The sequence below is a fragment of the Pleurodeles waltl genome, chromosome 4_1 (assembly GCF_031143425.1).
Source record: "Pleurodeles waltl isolate 20211129_DDA chromosome 4_1, aPleWal1.hap1.20221129, whole genome shotgun sequence".
NCBI classification, from domain to species: Eukaryota; Metazoa; Chordata; class Amphibia; order Caudata; family Salamandridae; genus Pleurodeles; species Pleurodeles waltl.
Window position 1 is genome coordinate 740,347,961 of NC_090442.1, and position 27,635 is coordinate 740,375,595.

At 43.8% G+C, this 27,635-nt stretch overlaps 1 protein-coding gene across 3 annotated transcripts in view; it reads right to left on the bottom strand.

The window, feature by feature from the left end:
- The window catches only part of AHCYL2 (adenosylhomocysteinase like 2), a 407,107-nt gene that overhangs the window by 8,119 nt on the left and 371,353 nt on the right, over positions 1-27,635 (bottom strand). For all 3 annotated transcript variants that reach the window (XM_069229350.1, XM_069229352.1, XM_069229351.1), the window contains exon 16: positions 19,929-20,049. In XM_069229350.1, the coding sequence (XP_069085451.1) occupies positions 19,929-20,049 (121 nt within the window). The remainder of the gene's footprint in view (positions 1-19,928; positions 20,050-27,635) is intronic.

Consider the following 27,635-nt stretch of genomic DNA (forward strand, 5'->3'; position numbering starts at 1 on the left):
CAGCTCATTGTGCTAGATTAAGGTTATGAACTGCACCGTAACAAAAGAATCCCTGTGACCAAAGCGGTAACCCACTGTGCCATGCACATAAAATACTGTTTTTTCCAATATACACGTTCTTTGCAGCAGGCATATTAACCACCTGTGCTATCTTTGAGTCAAAACTGCAACTAGACAAAGCTCCCATCTCTCTTCAGCAGATACATTAATCACTTGAGTTAGCTTGACGTTTTAATTGTTGCTGTACAAGGAGCTTTGCAGTGGGTTTAAAACTGCTCAACAAATGAAGTAATAAAAATGAAAAAACGCACGCAGAGAAGTGCCTTTCTCCTAGCCCAGGCCTGTGGACCCCCTGGGAATGTGTCACGGACCCCTTGGGGTCCGCGGACCACAGGTTGGGAACAACTGCTGTAGAGCATTGCCCTTGGATAGTGGGAGTGGAAACCTGGAGGGGAAGTCTGGGCATTTTGTGTTGTCTGCGGTTGCAAACAGGTCTATCTGTGGAAACCCCCACTTGCGACAGTATGTGAGGCGGACTCGAGGGTGAAATTCCCACTCTGATTCATGACGCATCCTGCTAAGGAAGTCGGCAAAGTTGTTGTACGTCCCTAGGACGTGTTCTGCTGACAGGTGAATGCTGTTATGTACTACCCAATGCCCAATCGTCTGAGATAAACATAACTGTAGGGAGTGCCCCCCCCCACTTAGTTTTTGTAAATAAAACATGGCTGTCATGTTGCCCGTCCAGACTAAGACAACCTTAGTATCAGGTGAAATAGGAACGCTTTCAATGCTAGGTGATCAGCTTGAAGCTTGAGTAGCCCCTATAGGGGAGTACCCAATCCTGTAAGGGATACGTCTGCTGTAAGAATGATCTGGGCAACAGGGTCGAGGTATGGCCACCCTTTTGATAGGTTTTCACCACTGCAGAGTGATAAGTGCAGCTGTCTACTAACATTAGATCTTGTAACTGGACCCTGTGATTGAGATCACTGGTGCACCAGACATTCTTGAGGCAGGCACATTTGTAGTTGTGCATGTGGTACTATTGAAATGCAAGATGCTATCATGCATTAAGAGTTGCATAACTGCTTTGACTGTTGTGTTGGTTGGGGTGAATTTGTGGCAGGAGTGCTTAGATGTTCTGAATCGTGGCTACATTTTGGGTAGGCTAATTCCAGCTGTGTATTGAGAATAGCCCCTAGTTGATGGAGAAGTAGTAGAGTGGTTTGAGTATGTTGCTGACACAACTACAGCGTACTGGCTTTGATGAGCCAGTTGTCCAGATATGGGAACACTTGAATGTTCTGCCTGCACAGATGTGCTGTTATTACTGCTAGGCATTTGATGAACACACAGGGTATGATAGTGACTCCAAATGGGAGCACCTTGAACTGTTAATTTTTTCCCACCTTAATAAACCAGAGGTATTTGCAGTTAGCTGGATGGATTGGGATGTGAAAGTTAGTGTCCATTAAGTCTAATGCTGACAAAGTTGCCTATTTGGAGCAGTGGGATCACATGCTGAAGAGTGACCATGTGGAAATGTTCTGATAGGATATAATGATTTAAGGATCTGAGGTCCAATATGGTCCAGAAATAAGGAAGTACAGGGATTATGCTCCTATGCCCTGTTGTTGAATAGATACCAGCTCTATGGCCCCATTTGAGCAAGAGCTTGCATTTCTTGTTTGAACAGGTTTTGATGTTCTACAGAGAGTTTGTATTTGCGAGGTGGGATGTCTAGAGGTGTGATGATGAGCTCTAGACAATAACCATGTTGGATAATGTCCAACACCCACTGATCTGATGTTATGTTTTTCCAAGTGGGGAAGTAATGTTGTAGTCGTCCGCCAGCAGGTGTTAGATTGCCAGGGGAGGATGAGAAGCGAGTCACTTTTTGGAGGTGAAGGGGTGCAGTGTATGTGGAGGAAACCCTTTCCACAACCTTTGAAATTGTTTCCTCTGTATATTCTTCTGTAATATCCCCTTGAAGGGGAGGCCTGGTGTCACTGCCTGTATGAGGAGGTAGAGGCAACTGATGGTGTAGTTTTGGCACCCTGTTTATAGGTGGGATGCCAAAAGGAGCCACAAGGAGTTGGGGTTTGGAGCACCCCCGTTGATTTAGCTACCTCCGTGTCCTCTCATCTTTTCCAATGCTTGGTCCTCAAGGGGGACCAAATTGATGTTGCTTATCAAATGGGACATTCAAAAGTGTCTGCTGCTCTTTTGGCTTGAAGCCAGATATGCGCAGTCAAGTGTGTCTAAGCAGCAGCACACTAGTATTGATACACCTGGCCACTGAATCAAAGGAACACCTGATGTAAGTTTTGGATATTTAGCTCTTGAAAAGATGTTGCATCATCAGGAGTGATTAATTGGCTGGGTAGAGTTTTGGGTCAGCACCACCTGGAGATCAATAAAGCAGTCCCAAGGATCTGTGGATGTAAATTCCCCTCCCTCCCCTTTGATCCCCAGTGAACGACTGTGGGGTGCCCTGAGGAGCGATGTCCCCTACATCACTATGTGAGAGGTGTGGTGAAGGGGATGGTGGTGAAGGGGATGGTGAAGAGGAAGGTGGAGGAGGTGGCTGAGGCGGTAGAGAAGCAGGAAGAGGAAGCTGCAGAGGACTGGTTGCTATGTCCTTCCTCTTCAAGGCACTGGTAAGTCCCCTCTTCAAAGGAAAGTTGATGCTTTAATGGTAGGGGCGCCGGCTGCACAACTTTTGTTAAAATATGGCCAGCGAGAGGCTGTATGTGCAGTTTCTTCTGCTTTGGACTGAGCCACTCTTGCTTGGTTTTGAGGATTGCTTCAGGAGCCAGTTTCGGTGCTGATGTCGAGGGTTTTGTGCCAAAAGTGATTTGGATTTCAGTGCCAAGGAGGTCAGAGCCAATGCGGCTGAGGCCAGGGTGCTCAGAGCAAATTGTCTCAGGGGTGGTTGGACAAGGGTGTTTTGGTACTCACAGCAGCTGTCCTATAGGAAGGTCCTGCATCAACAAGCCGCACTCTACGTTGGAGTCGGAGACAGAGTCCTGGATGGAGATGTCCTCTTCCTCAGTCGCAGAGGTCTCATGCAGTTTTCTTTTCCCCCTAGACAGCTAGTTGTCTGAAGATTTCGGGTGTTTCATGTATGTCCTTATGCTGCACCTGTCTGCGATGCGTCCAACGGTCCCACAAAGTTTGTTTCCATCAACAGGATCGACAAGCCTCTCAGTCTTTCTCCTTATGATCAGGAGACAGGCATAGGTTGCAAACCTGATGTAGATCAGTCTGCAGGAATTTTACATGGCAGCTGGGGCACAAGCAAAACAGAGTCCGTTCCATCAGCGGCACATAGTTGGTCTAAGCCTATGAACTGAAAATAGGCCCAACAGGCGCGGCACGAAGGCTGTGGGTATAGCACATAGAATAGATGGGCAAAGCTTTCTGGTTTCTCGATACATGACGATGGAATAAGGTTGAAAACAATACTGACGTGTGGTAGTGAGCAATGAACCGAACAGCGCTCTCAAATGGTCTCTAACTGGAGAGCTGCAAAACATGTCAAACCCAACAGCGGAAAGAAAACAATCCAACAATGGAGTCGATGCCCATGCGTGTTATCACAAGGAGGAGGAGTCACTTTACCTCGTATCTTGAAAGCCTTCTTCAAAGAAAAACAACTTGTTTTAATGATGGATACTTCTAACTGCAGATTCCTCATCTTTAGCACGGATACCAAAGCAGTACACCCCCAGAGTGGTGGGTATGTGGAACAGCTCAAACTATAAAGTGCTGAGGGACCGGACTACTGAGGCAGTACTGCTTTGTGAACATGTGCACTGATGCCCACATAGCTGACTGACAAATATCCATGTCAGACACTCTGCAGGCCTGCTATGGGAGCAGACTTGGCGGTGGTGGAGTGGGCCCCCAGGTCTCAGGAGGTTGCTTCTTAGCAAGCGTGTAGCAGATCTCAATGTAGGGGACTCTCCACTCCCGCCCCCAAAGAACCTGTATATAAAAAAAAACACTAAAAAAAAAACCAAAAAAAAAAACACAGCTTCTCCAACTGATGTTCTGTGGTACAATTTATGGTAAAAAATAAGTGCTGTGGGGGGCCTAAACAATGGAGTCTCTTTCCCACTTTTGAGGGAAGACACAGGCGGTGGATGCCCTGTTGGGTGACTTGGGAGACCAGATCATGGTTTAGCTCAAAAGCCCAACAGCGTGCCAGTGAAGCCTTCATTGAAAGGCAACAGATTTTGGTTCAGTGCTTGGCCAGGCTGCAGGACTCCTGTCGACACTTGTTTTTTTACCTCCATAGTGTGGAGATGAAGGTCAAAGACCTCCTCATTACTGTGGCAAATAAAGTGTTTTCCTCAGTTGGTGCCTTTGGGGGGGGGGGGGGGGGGGGGAATTGAGGAGTGCTCTGGCAGGTATGGATCTGTCCAGAAATGGGTGAAGCGGTCAGCCCACTGGCATCCTTTGGCTCCCTATAGCAGTTATAGAATGGGGAAAATCTTTCGCCATCTCCACCACTGTAGTCTCCATTAGGTAGGCTCTGGTCAGAGTGAGCTAAAAAGCTGGTGTAAGGTCTGTGTGTGACTGCACAGCACAAGCACTGAGTCAGAGTCAAATGGGTGGTATTTCAGATCGGAGTGTGGCTGCTGTTTAAGTTGAGATATTGCTAGCTCGGAATCAAACACCACAACAGGTGGCAGGTCTTCCTACACCCAGAAGGCAGAGACTGTGAACCCACGGCAGCAACCCAAATGAGCCCCTGCAGATCCTTGGGGCCAAAAGGTGTACCAGAGAGAGAGCTGTAAGTGTACCAAGATGAGCAGGATGGCTTAACGAAAGGCCTCTCTAACTGCTGCAACGTCGCTGATGGACCTGGGAGTTTTGGTTCATCAGGACCACAGATGGAATAAGCTCTTTGATGAAATGGGAGCCAGACCTGGATGCACAGTGAAACCCCTTGTGCAGTCTCTGGAGATCGAGAGTGGCAGGAAAGGGCAGTCATGCTTCCACTTCTTGTGCTTAGACTTCTGCAGCAAGGAAGATCTTTCTCGAAAATGACTTCGGGAGCGAAAGTGGAAGCAGGTCCTTGGTTTCAACTCTGACATGGAGTGGGACCAGTACGGAGCCATCTGGTGTTTGCCCAGTAGAGCTTTGACTCATGCTTTTGGATGGCCTTAGAAATGATCTGGGCACAACCGCCGCAGGTCTGGGAGTCGTGTGAAGAACCTAAACATCAGAGGCACACTTCATGGGGATCCACCATCGGTATATGTTTGCAACAGTTCCTACAAGGTTTGAATCATGTCGCTTTAGGGGAAACATCCCTAACACGTGAAAATGTTTTAAAGAAAAATCTCTTCACCAAGTGAAGAAAGGAGCTCGTAAAACGTATCTTATGGTGTAGAAAGAAATGAACTGGTGTCGGCACGCATGGGTGACACTTGCATGTGGCTCAGTTCACCATTTCTGGAGTGGAATGGCATTGATGCAGAGCTGTATGGCGTCACAAAATAGTGCGCAGAAGCGTGGTTTTTCAATTTTCCGGATCGGAGACCTGGTGAAAATTCTAAATGTGAAGAATTTGCAGTTAGAAATATCCATCAGAATACGCCAGAAACCAAAACATCAGTATGTCTGGAATGAAGATGATATATGGTGGATGCACTGCCAGAACCTGCAGCTCACTGGCGTGAAACGCAGAAAATGGCAATGAGGGACGCAGTATTAAGGGTCAGCAGCCTCCAAGAACAGCTGTGCATAGGCTCAAAAGGGGTTCAAATGGAGATACTAAAAATCCAATTAAGGTCCTGCAATGATATAACAAAAAGTGCAGGAGAAAACATGTAAACCCTTAAAAAAAATCTCACAACTGGTGACTTGAATAATCAGGCAAATTTATGAAGGCAAAGAGGGCCAGCACTAACCCTTTGTGAGGGCAATGGCAGGACAAACAGAAGTACATCAAAGTTTAGAAGCAATGAAGAATTGAGAACCCACATGACATTCAGATGAAGAAGTCGAAACTTGTGAATTATGATAGTTTGCAATATAAAGTTAACATTTAATCGTGATAGTGGATCCAAAAGTCGGGCTAAATTAGCCCGATTTATGTTCTGCAAAAGATGCTGCTGTGCTCTTAGAGTGACTGAAAATATTTAACGGTTATTACGTGTTTCAAAAAATGGACCTAACCATGACCTTGCTAGCCTTGAAAAAGCCCCAGGTAGGCTTACCATAGAAGGCAAAACACTTGTCGGCTTTGGTTCTTTGCCCAAACCTGTATGACCCTCTGCTTGGGCTTTGGTTCTTTGCCCAAAACTATATGATCTCCTGCTTAAATGGACATCAATAAACTTTTGGATCCATTACCACAATTCAACATGTTAACTTTATATTGCAAACTATCATAATTCACAAGTTTGACTCCATCTGAATGTCATGCGGGTTCTCAATTCTTCACTGCTTCAAGATTAAGATTTGGGGCAAATTGGCCCATACCCCATTTGACAACCCACAAACGGCAAAGGGGCATTCTACTGAATAAGAGAACTGGGCCATTGTAACTTTATCTCTTGGTACATCAACGTTTAGCCTGCAGTAGATCGACCTACTAGTCATCGCACCAGGCCACAAACTTCACCCAAAGTCCAGAATAGATGGAGTTTGTACATCGATGGCAACCTGCTTAGTTGAATCCACCACTTCCTTAATCAGCTCAATCTGCTCAGCTGGTTCTGCTCAACTTCCCAAGGAGTAAGTTGTGGAGGTCCGGGTGTAAAATCTTACCCTGTTAGAAAAGCATGTCCTCTCAAAGAGGAAGATGTAGATATGCAGATCAGCAGGATGGAGTACCAATGAGGGGCTATTGGGATGAGCTGAGCCTAGTCCTTCCTGACCTGCAGAACCTGGGAAGCAGCAGCACAGACCGCAATGCATAAAGGAGACTAGACACCCATGAAAGGTGAAACAAGTCTCCTATGGAGACTTGAGGCAGAAACTCTTGAGTGCAAAAATCTCAACAGTAAATATTCGCAGAGGTGTCAAAGTGTCAAAGGCACATACCACAAGACCAATAAACCTTGAACTACCCTCCATGTGCAGAAACTACTTGTGATTTGTTAGAATGGTGTCTGCTAAGGTTGTCTTTCCTGGCATTTAATGACTTCACCAGATGGCCAATAGCCAATGGAATTCCCTGAAAGTCTAGCCAGTGCTGCAGCACATACTGGCACAGCACAGATGACACAACAATCCCGTTTGTTGGAGTACAAGACAGTTGTGATGTCACCCAGAGTTTGCATAGGACTGACCTTTATGGAAGGGAGAAAGGTCAGCTGGATGACACGCAGCTGCAGAAGACTGATGTGGTCCAGGAGAAAACAGAGGTACATGATCTTAACCTTCTCCAAGTGGCCTCCCCAGTCCAGAGTTGATGCATTCAACTCGGCTGTGAGCCTCAGATGGAGTAGGGAAAACAGTTTGCTGCAAGTCAAGATGGAATCCTTTATCATTCACTGAAAATCCTATGCTACCTTATCTGACCATTAGATTTTGCATGCAAGGCATCCCTTGTGCTGAGCCCACTGAAAGTTGGGATCCTTTTGCAGAGCACACATGCCAATGGGCATGAGGCATCATCTTGATACACAAGGCCAGGAGATCTGGAAAACTCAGAACTGTCAGGGCTGGAATACAGGACAGATCCCAAACCCCTGCGATCATATCCTCAATGCCTAAGGATCACTGCGGAGGATGGATATGCTTCAACGCCACAGTATGCAGAATGGGTTCTAAAAAGGGAATCCTCTGCAGTGGCCGAAGGTGGGATTTCAACTAATTGAGGAGGACCCTAGGGAAGTTAGGAGGGTGATGGTGGCCCTTACCAAATTTGACTTCAACAGTCATCTAGGTGCAGAAACTTGTGACACTGGACCATGACCAGTACCATCACCTTTGTAAACTTGCAGGGGCATAGGGGAAGCCAAAGAGCAGGATGGTGAACTGAAATAAGTGGTGGGAATGCCTGTGGAACTCCAGTACAGTTACATAAAAGTACACATCCTGCAAGTTCAAGGACATCAACCAATCCCCAGGATCTAGGGCAGAAAAGAGGACCTGGAGAAGTCAGCATCTTAAATTTGTCCTTCCGAAGGAAGGCACTCAAGAACTGAAGGCCCTTAAGTGTTCTAATCCCATGGTTGTCTTAGGCACCAAGAAGTCACACGAGTAGCATCCATTGCCCCTCCTTCGCTGGGACTTCCTCCATTGCCCCTTCGTTTAGCAATGACTGTAAGGAGGAAGGCATGTTCTGCCAGGGAGTGAATGAAAACATAAGGAGCAGCAAGGGTGAAATAGGTAAGGGCATAACAATGACACACAATGGGTCAGAGTTAACATGCTATTTTGGCAAGTAAAAGAATATCCCATTGGTCAAAGGTGATTCCTGATATGGGTGAGGACTGGCCACGTCATTGGTAGCCCCACTGTCTGTTGCCACAATGTCCTTCTGGAGCCTCTAAAGAGTTGGAGAGGCTGTTGCATGGGCTGAGATAGCTCTCTCTGGTTATGGCTGCAACACAAAGTAATCTCGGACTCCCAGTATTGTTGATGGAACTAGCCAGCTGGGACAGCAAGCCCAAGGATCGAGCCACAGCCTGGTTATTTTTAAACAAATGAAAAGCTGAATGCACTTTGTCACCCAACAGTCCAAGCTACAAAAAGTAATTTCGCAGGGGGATGCCTGCACATCCCTAGAGAAAGCAGTGGGCGTGTCCAGGCATGACAACGAGGCACCTCTAGTGTAACCTCCATGGCATACAGTCGGTGATGTCCACCCCACTCGCAAAATATATATATACCTGCATCCGGTCTGCTGTTGAGTGTTTGCGCAAAATAATTTCAGAAGCCCTTAGGGAGGATGGGCAAAGCCTTGCTCACTGCATCCAGAGGACATGACTGTCTGCCCAAAAGGCAGTCCACATACACAGGTCGCAATTTCAACCTACACGTGCCAATGCACTTCGATTCTATATCAGGCAAGGCAGCAGGGGATGTCTGATTTTACTTTGCTGGCTGAAGCCTGCACTACAAGACTTTCAGGTGTTAGGCGCAGAGTCAAGAAGGCTGGGTTACCTAAAGCAGGAGCTTATCAATTAGGTGACTTACTGGAGGCTCCAAGCAAGACTTCGACCCCCATCAGGGCTCACTGCAAGTTAGCAAAGACACTGAAATTGTAGGGCTAGATAGCAACATTAAAGTAAGCAGACTATCTTAAGTTTCCAGACTTTGCAACTGCAGTTACAACACCTCATATGTCCTACTACAACAAATGAGGTGCCTTCCTTGGTTGGGGGCACAATGGAGAAATCTATTAAGCCTCTGGTGAGTTATCAAGGCCTCTAGCGTTTTCAAGGTCTAAATACAGTTCAACACCATCATCATCAGTACATTGATGAGGCAATAAACTGTCTGCCTCCTCATCATGTGGAACATTCTCCAAGTCCAGAATGGCTTATGTGGTGGAGCCAAATAAACCCTCAAGAAGTCAAAGATATTGGCAAAGAGGCGCTGCTGGAAAATCCACTGACATACCAGGCTGTGCCTTATTCGTCTTGCACGGAGACAACTCCTGAGTTCTAGCTCAACTCAGCTGCAGATCCACATTGGTGTCTGGGTGGGATCTGAAACCGGCACCCCTGAGATTTGGTGCCAGACAAGCCAGAATGAACAGGGAAGGTAAATCCTGCTAGCAGAAATCCAACATCAGCCAAGGCAGATACATCCATGAGGCCCAAAGATGCTCTGGGGGACCCAGAAATGTTTGGAAAAATGCACTATTGATTCAGAGAAGGCCGCTGCATGCTGCAGAGTCAAGGATGGCAGTGGAAATTTGGGATGCACCAGCCTCAGCTGTGGATTAGAGTCAAATCTGTGCAGAGTGTTTATTTATTTCTAGAGCGGGAGCAACGGGGGAGGACTGAAATGGCTTTCTTGGGCTTGAGCAGAGATTTGCCCTTGTAAGATTCAACCAAGGACAGAGACATGGACCTGGATCAGGACACTGAGGCGGAACACATTTACTTCTAGTACTCACCTATGTACAACTTCACCTCCCACTACCTTGTGACCTTCAGGTGCATCATAGAGCATCAGTCATATGATTAGGAATCATGTTTAGATCTGAGACACCAACGACAGATATCAGGAGGGTCTTTCACAGACAGCAGCTTAATGCAGGTGCAGTACAGTCTGAAGCTTGTAGTCTTCATGGCAGTCATCCTGCACACACTGTCCCTGAAAATGTTTTGGGAGTTAGTGAAGAACACACAAAGGTCAGGTGTTGAACTCTGGATCCACAAAGGGCACAGAAAAAAAGAACTGACGTCAGCATGCAGGTATGGCACTTACATCTGGCTTTGGGTCTTCAGTTCCTGAAGTGAGATGAGGCTGCTGCAGAATCCAATTGTACCATCCACCAGCACATGGGAGACATTACTGGAAATGAGTTTCCAGATCCAGGCTGGCACCATGGATAATTGAAATGTTGAGGAATCGCTGGTTAAAATGATCTAACAGAAACCAGGCCTTCCATGGTCACTTACTGAGGTTTGTTTAGAGCTTCTAGAGAAGTGCCCTGCAATAATTTTGACTGCAGCTGCTGCCATGTAAGACCCTCACTGAGAACAAACTGGTTACAACACTAATATATAGTAATTGCATTTGCAGAACGTTTCATGCACTCGACAATGCACTGGAGTACGTTAGCAGGTTTGTGGCACGGTACACCGAGAGAGGTGTGATTTGCTAGAATCATGTTACACCAAGAGAGGTGTGATTTGCTAGAATCATGTTGCATACCAATGTGGCCTATGTGGGAACCATTCTTGTTATCCTGTCTTAGGTCATAGCCATTATTCTGGAGCGAAGCAGAATTCATGCACTTTACATTATTTGATTGATAAGAATTTTTCATCAGGATCCACTCGGGCTTAGAGTGACACTACAGCAGCCCAGTCACATGCAGGATACATCATTCACGATAAAGCATCAAATAATCCCTGAAAAGAAAGACAAGGGACCTACAGTGATGGACTGTATAGACCCATCCTTAATAAGTGACCTCGAATGTCCCCTTCTAAGATAACTGGAAGCTTACTGTCCTTCTAATGAAAATCCACAATCATAGTAGAAATTCTTTAGGTACTTTCCCACAGCAGAAGAGTGGTATACTAGTGTGCACTTGTTACATGTACCCAAAGCAGGAGGTTTGTAGGGTGAAGTCCCATCTCAAGGTAAATCATCTAGTGAGTGCATTTTGGGTAGTATTAACCCTGCTGTTTAGAGGCACAACTTGAGGCATGCACTGGTTGCAGCCAGCCAAAGACAGACATGATAGAATACAGTGTCTATTTTGCCTCAGAGAGGAAAATCCACCCACAAAACAGATGCTTTGCTGGTAAATATAGATCTTATCAGTGATAACTATTGATGCACTGAAGGTACAAGAGAGAAGCAGTACAGTTTCCACCTAGAGGCCTCCACAGTTTGGATGACTTAAGTTGTGATGACTGGCCTGTAGCTTTGGGTTTTAAAACAAACAAAACAACTGTATGCTTTCTCAAAGTGTTAGCCCTTGGGCACAACACCGAAAACACAGTGAAAGTGCACCCTCTTAAGATTATATGGTTTTACACCTTAAGCCATATCAGAACTAAATCTCATTCTTGTTGGGCCGGGTCTAGAATCAGGCACTTTGGGCGGACTTTGGCACAAAGCCTTTCTAAACATAACCCATTGCACTGGGAATCCTTGCTTCTCAACCTGAAGTAAAGGTATTTTCCGCTTTTTACACAAACAGGCACATGAAAATAGGCAAAGTCAAATGAACAGAGGAAGCCTTCTTGCTTAAGAATTAGGATTACAGCACCTATATTTCCACCTTGTGTACTTGTTAAATTGCTGAAATTGGTCCCCATTATGTCTTCAACACTAGAAAGTAAGCGAAATAGAAGACTGGATTGCTCTGATGATCAGCAACAAATTCTGCCACTTCCCCTTTCAAGAGACTCTTCATGTCATCTCAGTATATGTAGATGTTTGGAATTAGATTTAATTGGTCCACAACCAGAGCCAACTTCCACAGATACATGATGAACATAGTGGACTGGATAAGGAAAAACTGTCTCAAACTCAACACAGACAAGACAAGACAAAAGTTATCCTCTTTAGAAACACACCTCGCCATGGAACGACTCATGGTGGCCCGCAGGACTCGGCCCACCCCTGCCCCAACAGACCATGCCCGCAACCTTGGCATCATCCTGGATAGCACGCTATCCAAGAAGAAACAAGTCAATGCAGTCTCATCTGCCTGCTTCCAAACCCTTTGCATACTCTGTAAGATTTTTTTATAGGCTCCAAGTCAACACTAGAAGGACTGTCAAATAGGCCCTTATCACCAGCAGACTGGGCTACGGAAACACTACATAGGCATCACTGTATGGCTCCTGAAGAAACTCCAGACAATACAAAACTCAGTGGCAAGACTCATCTTCGACCTCCCCAGAAGGACCCACATCAACACCATTACAAGAAACTACGCTGTCTTCTGATTCAGAAGAGATTCCAGTTTAAGATGCTAACCCATGCCTACAAAGCCCTGCACAACAAAGGTGCTACAGACATCAACAAAAGCCTGCCCTTCGACCAGCTGACCAGAAACCTCCAATATGCCTCCCTCTCCATCGCAGACACCCCACGGATTGGGCAAATCAACAGAAGAGGAAGCTCCCCTTGCACCTCAGGAATGCACTGTTGGTCCAGCAATTCAGGATACAACTGAAGACCTGGTTGTGCGAACGCTGAAACCACCACAGAGCAGCCAACATCTTCAGCACCTTGAGTTCCTCATAGGTGATATGCAGCACATTAAAAATGTTTGATAGAATTGGTGGCATTGGGATTCTATGAAAACTTCAAGCTGTGTCCATTTGCATATGAGGAGTATTCACTTGTCTGATGTTATTCCCTTCCAGTTACAAATGTAATCAATAGGATTTCCTACTAGGGTATCAAATGAACAAAGAAGGTGAACATTATCGTCAATTGTGCCTGGATGAGTAGGGTCACAAGGAACTCATGATGTGATAATTCATTATGCTTCACTAGTATGAAGAGTAAAAGAACTATTGGATACCATGTTCAGTTTCTTTTTGGAGGATATGCTCTTGTTACTAAGAAACAAGGCAAAATTGAAACAGTTTTTCCCTGGGTAAGTAAAGACACTGCCCTAGCAGTATCAGGTTTTAAAGTTTGCAAATCTCCCTTTACTTTCTTACCAAGCAGTGCAGAATCATCAAATTTCAAGTCCAGCAGCTTAAGTCATAGCCCCTACTTCAAAGTGGTAGCTTTGAGATACCCCTGTATGCTAAGAACAGACATAGTGGCAATATGGCATAACCCAGCCTCACCTACATTCACCAATTCATTTACACCTTGATTCAGTTTCACTGGCCCTTCTACCAGGTCCGAGAAGTTGCTTTTCCTTTAGCTTTGGAGAAAGAGGCAAAAGGTTTTCATTCGTATCCACATCTCACCTTAATGTCCATATATAATAGCTCGGGAGCTTGCTGCTCTTAATGTGAATGAAGCAGCTGAATTAACCTTTCCAAACCCATCCATTCACCATAATTGTAGGCTAGATTGGCCCATTCTCAGATGTTATGTTGAAAACAAAATAGCCAGATAAGTTAAAAAGTGTCACTACTGCTCCAAGGGGTATTAGAAATACTCTTTCAAAACCCTTTTTAAAGAGAAAAGTGGGGCACTGTAGGCTGATAGGAAGCACTAATTAAAGAATATTCTGCAGAAACACAAAAAATGGGAACCTCAATATCATGGTGATTGAATTGGTGCACTATATTGCTATCCCTTGTGATATAAAATAGGTGGAACTATTATAATGTTCAGACTAATCAGTTTTAAGGATGAAGAGCACTTACCCACTCACAGGTGGCATGCTTCATTATTTTCCCCCTCCACTCTAGCTTGAATCAGCTAGCAGGTAGATTTAATTGACCCTGCTATGCTGCTTTTCCCTCTGTTCCCGTCCACCTCAAAACAATTGAAGCTCATTTACCATTGATCAATTACGGGCATGAGGCAAGACCTCTTGCATAGAGGTGAGCTTGTGTTGGAACAATCCCACATAAGCTCCATGGGATCTTATTTACTTCCTTTATTCAGATAAATAATGTTGTTTTTCTTTCAAACAGGAGATTACATTGTTGCTTCACTACTCCTGGTGTGTTTTTATTGCAAAATCTTTTTGTCCTTTTTTCTTCCTGTATGTGTGGGCTATGTTTTACATATTACCACGGCTATTGTACCAGTATGGTGTAATGGATCTAAAAATCAAACATGATCACCCATGAAGACTCTGGGGGTGGTGGAGTGAGCTAATGGAAGGTGAGCTCCCACTTCAAGCCTCTCAGACCTTCCTTAAGAAGAACCTCAACACGTGCACTGGTCTTTAGGCAGCCCATGCAGGTAAATCTTCACCATGTTCCTCACAGACCTTTAAAAAAATGGTGAGAAACTGACGCACTTTGTTTGGATCGGTCTGTACCTTGTTTCTACAACAGTGTGTCTTACAAAGTGAAATGGCATTCTTTTTTAGGTCAGAAAAGAGAAAAATGCAATCTTTGTTCTAATAAAAGTCGAGTGATATATATATATATATATATATATATATATATATATATTTATATTTATGTTTGGGTAAATGGTTCAAAGCACAAAAGGAGAAAAAGAGAAATCTTAGTGCTTCCATATACGGTTTCCTTAAGTGAGAAAAAAATACTAACCTGTTACAAAAAGGGCAAGATGAGATACTAGTGGAGTACTCTTTCGTAAGGGGGCAGTGCCAATTCTGCTGCAAGTTATAGCTGACGCTTTTCTTTATATGCTGACCTGCTCTTCTCCCACTTTTTCCTTTGAAGGTTCGTGAAATATTTTGTAATCACTCTTGTAGGAGTAGTGAGACTTTGTTACGGATTTGGCTTACTTATCTTAAAAAAGAAAATATGCAGAACTTGACCAATATAGCATACAAATTGGCTTTCAATTGTTTGAAAATTTAAATTGGTAGTTTGAGAAAAGATTTCATTCCAAAAAGTGCTGCAGAATATGGTGCATGGGTGAGACTAGTTCGTTCTTACTTATTTGAGAGTTTTATATAGCACGAACTTAACACAAGGTTATCAGAGTGCCATACCTGCTCAAGAAACCAACCGCTGACCCTAGGGAGCTGAAGAACTACAGACCCATCTCTCTACTCACTTTCGCCAGCCAAGGTAACGGAGAAAGCCATAAGCCAGCAACTCACTGAGTTCACCGAGACACACCATATCCTAGACCCTTCCCAGTCCGGATTCAGAAGCAACCACAGCACCGGAACTGCAGACTTCGCAGCCATCAATGACATACGCGCCATACTGGACAGCGGAGGCACTGCCTCACTTACCCTCCTCAACCTCTCCACTTTACTGGACACCGTCTCCCACTCCACCCTCTGCGACAGACTGCAATACGCCAGCATTTGAGACAAAGCCCTGAACTGGATCAGGTCCTTCCTCACCGGAAGAACACAGAGGGTCAGACTACCATCGTTCAGATCAGAACCTAAAGACACTCATTGCAGAGTGCCCCAAAGATCCTCACTCAGCCTGATGCTTTTCAATGTCTAAAAGGCCCCGCTCGCTAAGATCACCAAACACCACGAACTAAACAGTCTCCTACGCCGACGACACCCAAGTGATCCTCGCTCTGTTCTAGGACTCTGCGCAAGCAAAGAGGAATTTCCACAACAGGATGAGGGCAGTCACCGCCTGGATGGAGGCCAGCTGCCTCAAGCTTAACTCGGACAATACCGAGATTCTCGTGATTGGCTCCACCCCTTCTGCCTGGAACGACTCTTGGTGGCCCACTGTTCTGATTAACACCCCGCCCATACTGACCGTGCTCGCAACCTAGGCATCATCCTGGGCTTCTCTCTATCGATGACCTGCCAAGTTAACGCCATCTCCTCAAACTTCTACACTCTCCATCTCCTGCAGAAGATTTTCAAATGGATTCCCCCTGACACAAGCAAGACAGTCACCCATGCACTCATCACCGGCAAGTTGGACTACCGCAGCATACTCTATGCGACATTACCAAGAAACTTCAATGAAGACTACAAAGAGTCAAGAATGCAGCAGCCAGACACATCCTGGACAACACTCAACATAGCCGAATCTCCTCCCAGCTCAGAGACCTACACTGGCTCCCAGTCAACAAGCGCATCACATACAAAATCCTGATCCACACCTTTAAGGCACTGCACAACATAGGACTGGCATACCTCAACCACCGCCTCACTTTCTACGTACCTAACCGACGTCTGTGTTCCTCCCAGCTCGCCCTTGCAGCCATCCCCAAGAAAAGTACAGCAGGAGAAAGATTCTTCTCCTACCTAGCAGCCCAGACATGGAACACACTTCCCCTCAAGCTCAGGAAGACTACATCACTGAAGCAGTTCAGGAAGGATCTCAAGACCTGGCTCTTCAACTGAGCAGCACGCCTAAATTCAGCGCCTTAAGACCTTATGGGTGATTAGCCGCGCGTTACAAATCCATGATTAATTGATTCATACATTACAACAGTATTCCACTGGTAGTAGTTGCCACATATGGTTAAATTCAAAAGTTACATATGTTAGGTATATGTCCCATCGTCCAAAATACACTTGATACATTTTGTGTGTATGTTACATAGTTCGATTTGTATCCAGTAACTCCAATAGGTAGTCCTTTCTGGTTACTAGATTGCAATTTTTTATGAGGAAAGATCAGTGTTTACTTCCTATGCAGTAAAGCAACATTATTCCACCTGTACCAGTGGTTACACAGATTCTGAATTTACTTTATGCACATGTTGCATTGTCCAAAAACAAATGATCCATTTTGTGTAAAAGTTACATAGTTCAATAGCTACCTAGTAGGTCGTCCTTGATGGTTACAGGAAAGCAGCTGTGGTGACGTGGTGAGATAAGCGTCTCTTTGTCATGTATTAACTCAGGGAGAATACTTGGATTGTGTGTTAATCTATTTTCGATTTTTCATGGAGTGTTGTGCATTTGAGCTGGGGTCTGCATTGTTTGGGGGGAGGGGCTTCTTGGGTCTCATAATGCTGTCAACACTTTTCTTGAAGTCTGTTATTGATGGGTTAGTGTCAATCTCTGATGGCTGGGAGTTCCAGACTCTGCCTGCATTACTGGAGAAAGTGTGCTTGGGAACTTTCCTCCTTGAATCGGGAGGGGCAAGTAGTAGCAAATCTGTACTTCAAAAAGTGCAAGTCTTTCTTGCCCTTGCCAGTTGTTTTAATAGGTATTTCAGATTTCAGTGTATCTATATAGAGAGCTGTGTGTGTGACAGGCTGTTTTAGTTTATGCAAGTGGTCATTCTTAAGTTTGTGTCTAGTCAGAGTCCCAACGATTTAGCACAGTTGATTGTGGTAGAACTGAAGTTGGGAGAATCTAGATGAGTTAACCCTTCTTGGATTGGCAGAGTCTTCCCTTGGGGCATAGTGAGAGGAATTCTGTTTTCAGGGGCTTGAGTTCAGGTGGCTTGAGGCTAGAGTGTGTTCAACCACCTTTAGTGTTTCGTTTAGGTGAAGGACATCACCTAGAGAGGAGAATTTCAGGTAGTATTGTTTAGGTGGTATACCTGGTTAGAGAGATGTAGAATTGTTGTCAGGAGCTCCATGTAAAGATAGAACGGGACAGGTGATAGAATTTAACTTTGGTGTACTTATTGGCGTACGGACTGGAGAAAGCATCTTTCAGTTTTTCTATTTTCGACTGGTTGCTGAGGGAAACATCACATACGAGCTCAAAGCAACGCAATGCATTTACCACACTGCCATTGCCACAAAAATGCGTTTAGCACGCATGCCTTTACTATGCATGTGCATGGTGAAGCCAGAGAGAGCGGTCTAGCTTTCCAAGCAGAACAGGAAGGAGCAGAGGGCGGAGGAGAGAGGTACGTGGGGGCCTGAGGCGGGAGGTTGGGGTATTTTTTTTTTTTAGGGCAGGGCAGGGTCGGGGTAGTTTTAGGACACGGAGGAGTAGGTTTTAGTGTTCAGGGCAGGGTCAGGGTAGTTTTTAGGACAGGGTAGGGTAGGTTTTAGGGTTCGGGCGGGGAGGGTGGAGGTCGGGTTAGCGCCAAAGGTCGGGGTAGTTTTTAGGAAAGTACGGCGTAGGTTTTAGGGTTCTGGAGCAGGAGGTCGGATAGTTTTTAGGACAGGGCGGGGTAGGTTTTAGGATTCAGGGCGGGGGGGGTTCAAGGTAGGTCTTAGGACAGAGCAGGGTACGTTTTAGAATTCAGGGTGGGTGTGGTGGGTCGTTTTTAAAACAGGGGAGGGTAGGTGGGGGGGGATTGGGTAGGATTTAAGATAGGGCAAGGTACTTTTAGGGCTCAGGGAAGTTTTTAGGACAGATCAGGTTTTAGGATTCAGGGCTGGGGTAGGGTTTAGGACAGGGCAGGATACGTTTTAGGGTTCAGGGTGGAGGGGCAAGGTAGTTTTTAGTACAGGGTGGAGTAGCTTTTCGTGTTCAATGCATGAAGTGGTCAGGGTAGGTTTTAGGACAGGGCGGGGCAGGTTTTAGGGTTCAGGGCGGGGGCGTTTGGTTGGTTTTAGGGAGGGGTAGTTTTTAGAGAGGGCGTGGTAGGTTTTAGGGTTCAGGGCGGTGTTGTGTAGTTTTTAGGACTGGGAGGAGCAGGTTTAAGGGCTGGGGCAGGGTGAATTACAAAGTATGGTATCAGGTGTAGGGGACAATTTACCACGTATATTTCTTCTTTATCAAACATGCTTTTACAGCGAAATTCGTTGTAAATGCATGTGTGGTTCAGGCATGCGTCATTCCATCATACAACCTTGGAATTTTTTTAGTGCACAACAGGTTTGGGCATGCTTGCTGAGGGTCACTGTGCAAAGAATGAGTGTCGTCCCTTTCATACTAATCCATGAGTGAGTTAATCAATCTTATTTATGTGCACACCCCAACACTCACAAACACATATGGCCCACACTCTCCCCCTACTCACTAAATTCCAGTGTCTTAAGTTTTAGATCGAACCAATACCTATTCACTAACTGATCTCTTAGAGAAATCTTCATATATAATAATCATGGATACAGGTTAATGCCTGCCTGTTTATACTTATTGCCCTATCATTAGCATCCAACACAGTCAACCATGAAATCACACATGCCTGGACCAAGCATGCTTTTACAAAAAATTCGATTAAAAAAAAAAAAAAAAAAAAAAAATTATATATATATATATATATATATATATATATATATATATATATATATATATATATATATATATATATAAAAAAAAAAAAACTATCGCTGGACCTCATAAAGCTATTATTATTAACTTCTTGAATTCCTTGTACTGGTTGTCCCTTAAAAACAAACCCTGCAAACTATTTATAAACTCTTCATAAACTTGAAACTGGAAAACACTATAAACCCGATCCTTTTTAAGTCCCCCTTCTGAAAATCAAGGTGGTTTTTTTTTAGTTTTTTTTTTTACAAACACAAGCTACTGAGCAAACCAGCGACCCAGAGTCAGACTGTCGAACCCACAAATGTTCTCCACTCAGTTTCTTTCACAGACCACCTCCCCAGACTCGTGTTCTTTGGCAGATCACAATCCTGCGACCTTTGCCATAGCCACTCCATGCACTCCGCTAAAGACCTGCTCTTCACATACAGAATCATCTACAAAGTAGTTTATCAAATGTGCATAAGAGCTTCCACAATGCCAGAATACTCAACAGTAAACCTATTGCCAATATGTTTAAATCTGGCACCTGTAGTAGTTTGGTTTGAAAGGTCCATTCTTGTTCAGTCCCAGGTATTTGGCTTGCTCGTCTGAAAGCTCAGTTAGGTGTGCATCAAATGTTGGAAGATGAAGACTTGCCACATATTCATCTGAAACAAATTCAATAATAGTCAGGGACTCAAAAACAAACATTGTTAAAACACTTAAACATCTAGTTATTTTAAGTACGGTAGCGTGTGTCGATGACAGATTATTGGCAAACTGGACAACAGAATAATGAATGGCATTTTGTGAGATATAAATACTTTTTTTTTGTAAAGCATGTTATTTTACTGGCACGCTATCACCAATTATTTTCCATCTATTCTGCAAAGTACATTGAGAGAGAAGATGCATCTCAAGCAAGGACTACGAAGCATGTTAAATGGAAGTTCATACCTTACGACTTTCATCAACTTTATCAGGTTTCCACTAAAACATATTCTTCAGTATACGGCATATGCCTCAACTTTAGAATTAAAAGGAAAAACAATAATCATGAAAAAACGTTCTGAGACACAAATCAGCGCTCGGCAAATATGTGCACAGACACCACTGCTAACTTCCATCAAAAAATAAATATTGAAGGCATCCCGTACGGAGATTGGCTCTTTGGATTCCATCTGGTAGTCACAGGAATCAAATGCAACTCCTTAACATCTTTTAGGCGCGGAGCAAATTTTTGTCTTTCTAAGCTTAAAATGTAAATTCCTAAACAATCTCATAAAGCTTTTTGATAAAAGCTGGACACGTGAGACCTGGTGGAAATAACAAATGGCTAGGCAAAAAGCGAGAGTCAGTTGCTAGAAACGTAAAAGGCTCCATTTAGAGATGCGAGCCATCATGTAAGTTTACACAGAGTGCAGGTCCTTGTTGAAGCTGGATTGCTGCTGATCTGTTTATGATTTCATCACCAAAAATCTAATAAAGAGATTCAGGTCACGCACAAAAAAAAAATAATCAGAAATGCTGGTTCAACAATAAAATGTTGCTAAACTGATTTTTGTATTTCTGAAAAACCTAATTTTCACTGAACAATTTCACAGAAGTTACTTTCAAACGCAGCTCTATATGGAGAAAACATTGCTTTTTATTACAAAATGCAGTGATTTGCCATATGTCTTTCTATCGCAGCAAGATGGTCTCCAGGATAAATGCTCATTTCTTACGTATGACTATATTGTCATCTAAACCCATCCATCCAACTTTTTTTAGTCTGAAAATACCAAATAGCAGTAAGTGCCGCAGGTTCAAGGAGGAAGGTTCTGAATTTTTACATCTGAAAAACATCTGAGTTTAACATCTTTGAGAGAAGCCCTTCTCTAGTTATTTAAACAATCTACTAGTTTGAATTCTGATATTATAATAGAATTCTATATATGAAGTGAATGCCAGGGAAAAAGGTTGTAGGGGACTACAACTTGTGCATGGCATGGGCAATGTTTATTTCACACTACTTATAAGGAATAAGTTACCTACCTGTAACTGTAGTTCTCCAGTATTGGCCACTTTCATAGATTCACATGCTTGAATCATTCCCCGTCGAGACGGAAGTCCCCGGTGTAATTTAAAAACTATTCTCAATTGCATATAAAGCTCCAAACGTAGTAAGCCTATAACTTAGAAACATATCAGCTGTTTTGTAAAAGAAGGACCAAACTTAAAAGACAACCAATCAGCTCACACCACCCTCTAGAACCCTCCCGTGAGGAGTGGACTTTCCTCAGATTTTCCAAGCACAAGTGTAGCAATACAGTTAGCACTGAGGAAATGAAGGTGAGCTCCCCAGGGGAGGTGGGTGGACTGCATGTGAATCTATGAAAGTGTCCAATACTGGTGAACTACAGTTACAGGTAAGTAACTTATTCCTTACTCCAGCATTGGAACTTTCATAGCTTGAATCAGAATAGTAAGCAGTGAATAACACATTTTCGACATGCATATAGTAACATAGCACATCTGAAATGCGAACTGGCATGACAATATGCACATAAACTTATTTTACGATCTACAGCCTGGGGAGTAGAAAGGAATTACTTTTAAAGAAAATGTGAGGTAATACAGGCTAGGCGGATGGAGGGAAGGAAATATTTAGCTCACCTTCAATGGAAAAGGTTTCTAAGGACTGCTTACCCGACAGCTGCATCCCGAAGTGACTCTGTGTCCAAAAAGTAGTGCTGCATGAAGGTGTGAGTTGTCCTCCACGTCACAGCCCAACAGATGTCCTGAATCGACACACCTGTGAACAGCGCACAGGACGCAGATATAGCTCTGGTAGAATGCGCTCTTACACTTGTTTGCAATAGTCTACCTGCCTTCTGATGGCAGAAAATGATTGCGTCCCTAATTCATCGGGAAATAGTCTGTTTCGTCACAGAGTGCCCTTTCCTAGCAGCACTGAAAGCTATAAATAACTGATTGGACTTTCGGAATTACTCTGTTCTGTCCAGATAGAATTTTATGCACCTCTTAAGATCGAGTGAATGCAGGGTCCTCGCTGCAGTAGTTTGAGGGTTCGGGAAAAAAGATTTTAACACCACTGGTTCATTGATATGGAATTCTGAAGGCACCTTAGGAATGAATTTTGGATTGGTGTGTAGAGTCACTATCTTATTTGAATTGCAAAATAGGTTCTTGTATAGTGAAAGCTTGAATTTCACTAACTCTTTGTGCCGAAGTAAGGGTGAGAAGGAGAGCCACCTTCCAAGTTGGGTACTTGATGTCTGCCACGTGGATGGGCTCAAAGGATTCCTTCATGAGCTGGCCAAGAACAATGTTAAGTTGCCATGCTGGAGGTGGAGGTTTCACTGGAGGAAAGGATCTGAAGAGACCTTTCAAGAACTGCTTGACTAATCTCATAGAACATAAGGATCGGGAAATAGCTGCCAAATGGACTCTAATTGACGAATGGGCAAGTCCAGAACGTGCCAGCTGGAAGAAGTACAGAAGCACTGCCTCTGGAGCGGTTTCACACCACAAACAAAATCGCTTCCACTTTAGGCGGTATGATTTAATGGTGCTAGCTGCCCGTGCTTTAGCTAGCACTTCCCTGCACTCGGATGGTAGGTCTAAATGGCCGAATTAGTTGAAATCAGGAGCCATGCGCACAAACTCAGAGACTTGGGATCCTGGTGCCTTACTTTCCCCCGGTTGATGGTAAGCAGCTCCGGAATTGGTCTGATTCTGATGAGTGGACAAGTAGACAGGAGAAGTAACTACATGTACCACCATATATTTGTGTGTATATATATATATATATATATATATATATGGAAAATGTCACTTACCCAGTGTACATCTGCTTGTGGCATGAGACGCTGCAGATTCACATGCTGTGCATATCCCACCATCTAGTGTTGGGCTCGGAGTGTTACAAGTTGTTTTTCTTCGAAGAAGTCTTTTCGAGTCACGAGATCGAGGGACTCCTCCCATTTCAGCTCCAATGCGCATGGGCGTCGACTCCATCTTAGATTGTTTTCCCCGCAGAGGGTGAGGTAGGAGTTGTGTATATAGTAATAGTGCCCATGCAATGGAGTGAATGCGTATTTACATAATAAAGTTTAAAGTAATATATTTACAAATGTACAAATGTTTAAGATCTACTTCTGAACGGCTACAGGCTCCCGGGGAGGCGGGTGGGCGCATGTGAATCTGCAGCGACTAATGCCACGAACAGATGTACACTGGGTAAGTGACATTTTCCGTTCGATGGCATGTGTAGCTGCAGATACTATTGCTGTGCATAGACTAGTAAGCAGTTATCTCCCCAAAAGCGGTGGTTCAGCCTGTAGGAGTTGAAGTAGTTTGAAATAATGTTCTTAATACAGCTTGACCTACTGTGGCTTGTTGTGCAGTTAACACATCTACACAGTAGTGCTTGGTAAAAGTATGAGGCGTAGACCATGTTGATGCCTTACATATTTCGTTCATTGGAATATTTCCTAGAAAGGCCATGGTAGCACCTTTCTTTCTGGTTGAGTGTGCCTTTGGTGTAATAGGCAGTTCTCTTTTAGCTTTAAGATAGCAGGTTTGAATGCACTTAACTATCCATCTAGCAATGCCTTGTTTTGAAATTGGATTTCCTGTATGAGGTTTTTGAAAGGCGATAAATAGTTGTTTTGTCTTTCGAATTAGTTTTGTTCTGTCGATGTAGTACATTAGTGCTCTTTTGATGTCTAATGTATATAGTGCTCTTTCGGCTACAGAATCTGGCTGTGGGAAGAACACTGGGTAATTCTACCGTTTGATTTAAGTGGAACGGTGAGATTACTTTTGGTAAAAATTTAGGATTGGTCCATAGAACAACTTTATTTTTGTGTATTTGAATAAATGGTTCTTGTATGGTAAATGCTTGAATTTCACTCACTCTTCTTAGAGATGTGATGGCAATTAAAAATGCAACTTTCCACGTTAAGTATTGCATTTCACAAGAGTGCATGGGCTCAAAAGGTGGGCCCATGAGTCGTGTTAGGACAATGTTGAGGTTCCATGAAGGAACTGGTGGTGTTCTTGGTGGTATAATTCTCTTTAGGCCTTCCATAAACGCTTTTATGACTGGTATCCTAAACAATGAAATTGAGTGCGTAATTTGTAGGTAAGCAGAAATTGCCGTAAGATATATTTTAATGGAAGAGAAAGCTAGGTTAGATTTTTGCAAATGTAGTAAGTATCCTACTATTTCTTTTGCAGATGCGTGTAAAGGTTGAATTTGATTATTATGGCAGTAATAAACAAATCTTTTCCACTTATTTGCATAACAGTGTCTAGTGGTAGGTTTTCTAACCTGTTTTATGACCTCCATACATTCCTGTGTGAGGTCTAAGTGCCCGAATTCTAGGATTTCAGGAGCCAAATTGCTAGATTCAGCGATGCTGGATTTGGATGTCTGATCTGTTGTTTGTGTTGTGTTAACAGATCTGGTCTGTTTGGCAGTTTGATATGAGGTACTACTGAAAGGTCTAGTAGTGTTGTGTACCAAGGTTGCCTTGCCCATGTTGGTGCTATTAGTATGAGTTTGAGTTTGTTTTGACTCAACTTGTTTACTAGATATGGAAGAAGTGGGAGAGGGGGAAAAGCGTACGCAAATATCCCTGACCAGTTCATCCATAGTGCATTGCCCTGAGACTGATGTTGTGGGTACCTGGATGCGAAGTTTTGGCATTTTGAGTTTTCTTTTGTTGCAAATAGATCTATTTGTGGCGTTCCCCACATTCTGAAGTAAGTGTTCAGTATTTGGGGGTGAATTTCCCATTCGTGGATCTGTTGGTGATCCCGAGAGAGATTGTCTGCTAACTGATTCTGAATCCCTGGAATAAATTGTGCTATTAGGCGAATGTGGTTGTGAATCGCTCAATGCCATATTTTTTGTGTTAGGAGACACAACTGTGTCGAGTGTGTTCCTCCCTGTTTGTTTAGGTAATACATTGTTGTCATGTTGTCTGTTTTGACAAGAGTGTATTTGTGGGTTATTATGGGTTGAAATGCTTTCAGAGCTAGAAATACCGCTAACAGTTCTAAGTGGTTTATATGAAACTGTTTTTGCCGAATGTCCCATTGTCCTTGGATGCTGTGCTGATTGAGGTGTGCTCCCCACCCTGTCATGGATGCATCTGTTATTACGTATTGTGGCACTGGGTCTTGAAAAGGCCGCCCTTGGTTTAAATTTATACTGTTCCACCATTGAAGCGAGATGTATGTTTGGCGGTCTATCAACACCAGATCTAGAAGTTGACCCTGTGCCTGTGACCACTGTGATGCTAGGCACTGTTGTAAGGGCCGCATGTGCAACCTTGTGTTTGGGACAATGGCTATGCATGAGGACATCATGCCTAGGAGTTTCATTACTAATTTGACCTGTATCTTTTGGTTTGGATACATGGCTTGTATGACATTTTGGAATGTTTGGACTCTTTGTGGACTTGGAGTGGCAATTCCTTTTACTGTGTTGATTGTTGCTCCTAGGTATTGCTGTGTTTGACACGGCAGAAGGTGTGACTGAGTAATTGATTGAGAAACCTAGTTTGTGTAGGGTTTCTATGACGTAATTTGTGTGTTGTGAACACTGTTTTTGCGTGTTGGTTTTGATTAACCAATCGTCTAGGTACGGGAACACATGTATTTGCTGCCTTCTGATATGTGCAGCTACTACTGCTAGACATTTTGTAAAAACTCTTGGCGCAGTTGTTATTCCGAATGGCAACACTTTGAATTGGTAATGTATCCCTTGGAATACAAACCTTAGGTACTTCTTGTGTGAAGGATGTATTGGTATATGGAATATGCATCCTTTAGATCCAGTGTTGTCATGTAGTCTTGTTGTTTGAGCAGTGGAATTACTTCTTGTAATGTAACCATGTGAAAATGGTCTGATTTGATGTATGTATTTACTATTCTAAGATCTAGTATGGGTCTTAGAGTTTTGTCTTTTTTGGGTATCAGAAAGTACAGTGAGTAAACTCCTGTGTTTAGTTCTTGTTTTGGTACTAACTCTATTGCTTCTTTTTGGAGCAATGCTTGAACTTCTAGTCCTAGAAGATTTATATGTTGTTTTGACATATTGTGTGTTTTCGGTGGAATGTTTGGAGGGAATTTGATAAATTCTATGCAATAACCATGCTGGATAATTGCTAAGGCCCAAGTGTCTGTTGTTATTTCCTCCCAATGTTTGTAAAACTTGGTTAGTCTCCCCCCCACAGGTGTTATGTGTTGGGGATTTGTGACCTTGAAGTCACTGTTTGTTTGGAGGAGTTTTGGGACTTTGGAACTTTCCTCTGTTCCTTTGAAATTGTCCCCCTCTATATTGTCCCTGAAAACCTCCCCGCTGATACTGGCTCTGGTAAGTGGGCTTTGTTTGTGAGGCTGTGGCTTCTGTGGTTTGCCCTCGAAACCCCCCTCGAAATTGTGTCTTTCGAAATGTGCCTCTGCTCTGTGGGGAGTAGAGCGCGCCCATGGCTTTGGCCGTGTCAGTGTCTTTTTTAAGTTTTTCGATCGCAGTGTCCACCTCCGGCCCAAACAACTGCGGTCCGTTGAATGGCATATTCAGCACAGCTTGCTGTATCTCTGGTTTAAATCCTGATGTACGCAGCCATGCATGTCTCCTTATTGTTACAGCTGTGTTGACAGTTCTAGCAGCTGTGTCTGCAGCATCCATTGCTGACCGTATCTGATTATTAGAGATACCCTGTCCTTCTTCTACTACTTGCTGCGCTCTCTTTTGGAACACCTTGGGTAAATGTTCAATAAGGTGTTGCATCTCATCCCAATGGGCCCTATCATATCTGGCTAGCAAAGCTTGCGAATTTGCAATACGCCACTGGTTTGCTGCCTGTGCCGCCACCCTTTTGCCTGCAGCATCGAATTTTCGACTTTCTTTATCTGGAGGTGGTGCATCTCCTGAAGTATGAGAGTTGGTTCTTTTGCACGCTGCTCCCACTACAACAGAGTCTGGTGTTAACTGTTGTGTAATGTACACTGGGTCTGTTGGTGGCGGTTTATATTTTTTATCTACTCTTGGAGTAATGGCTCTCCCTTTAACAGGCTCCTCAAACACTTGTTTGGAGTGTTTTAGCATTCCGGGTAGCATAGGAAGACTCTGATATTGACTGTGTGTAGACGACAGTGTATTAAAAAGAAAGTCGTCTTCAATGGGCTCTGAATGCAGGCTGACATTATGAAATGCAGCTGCTCTTGACACCAC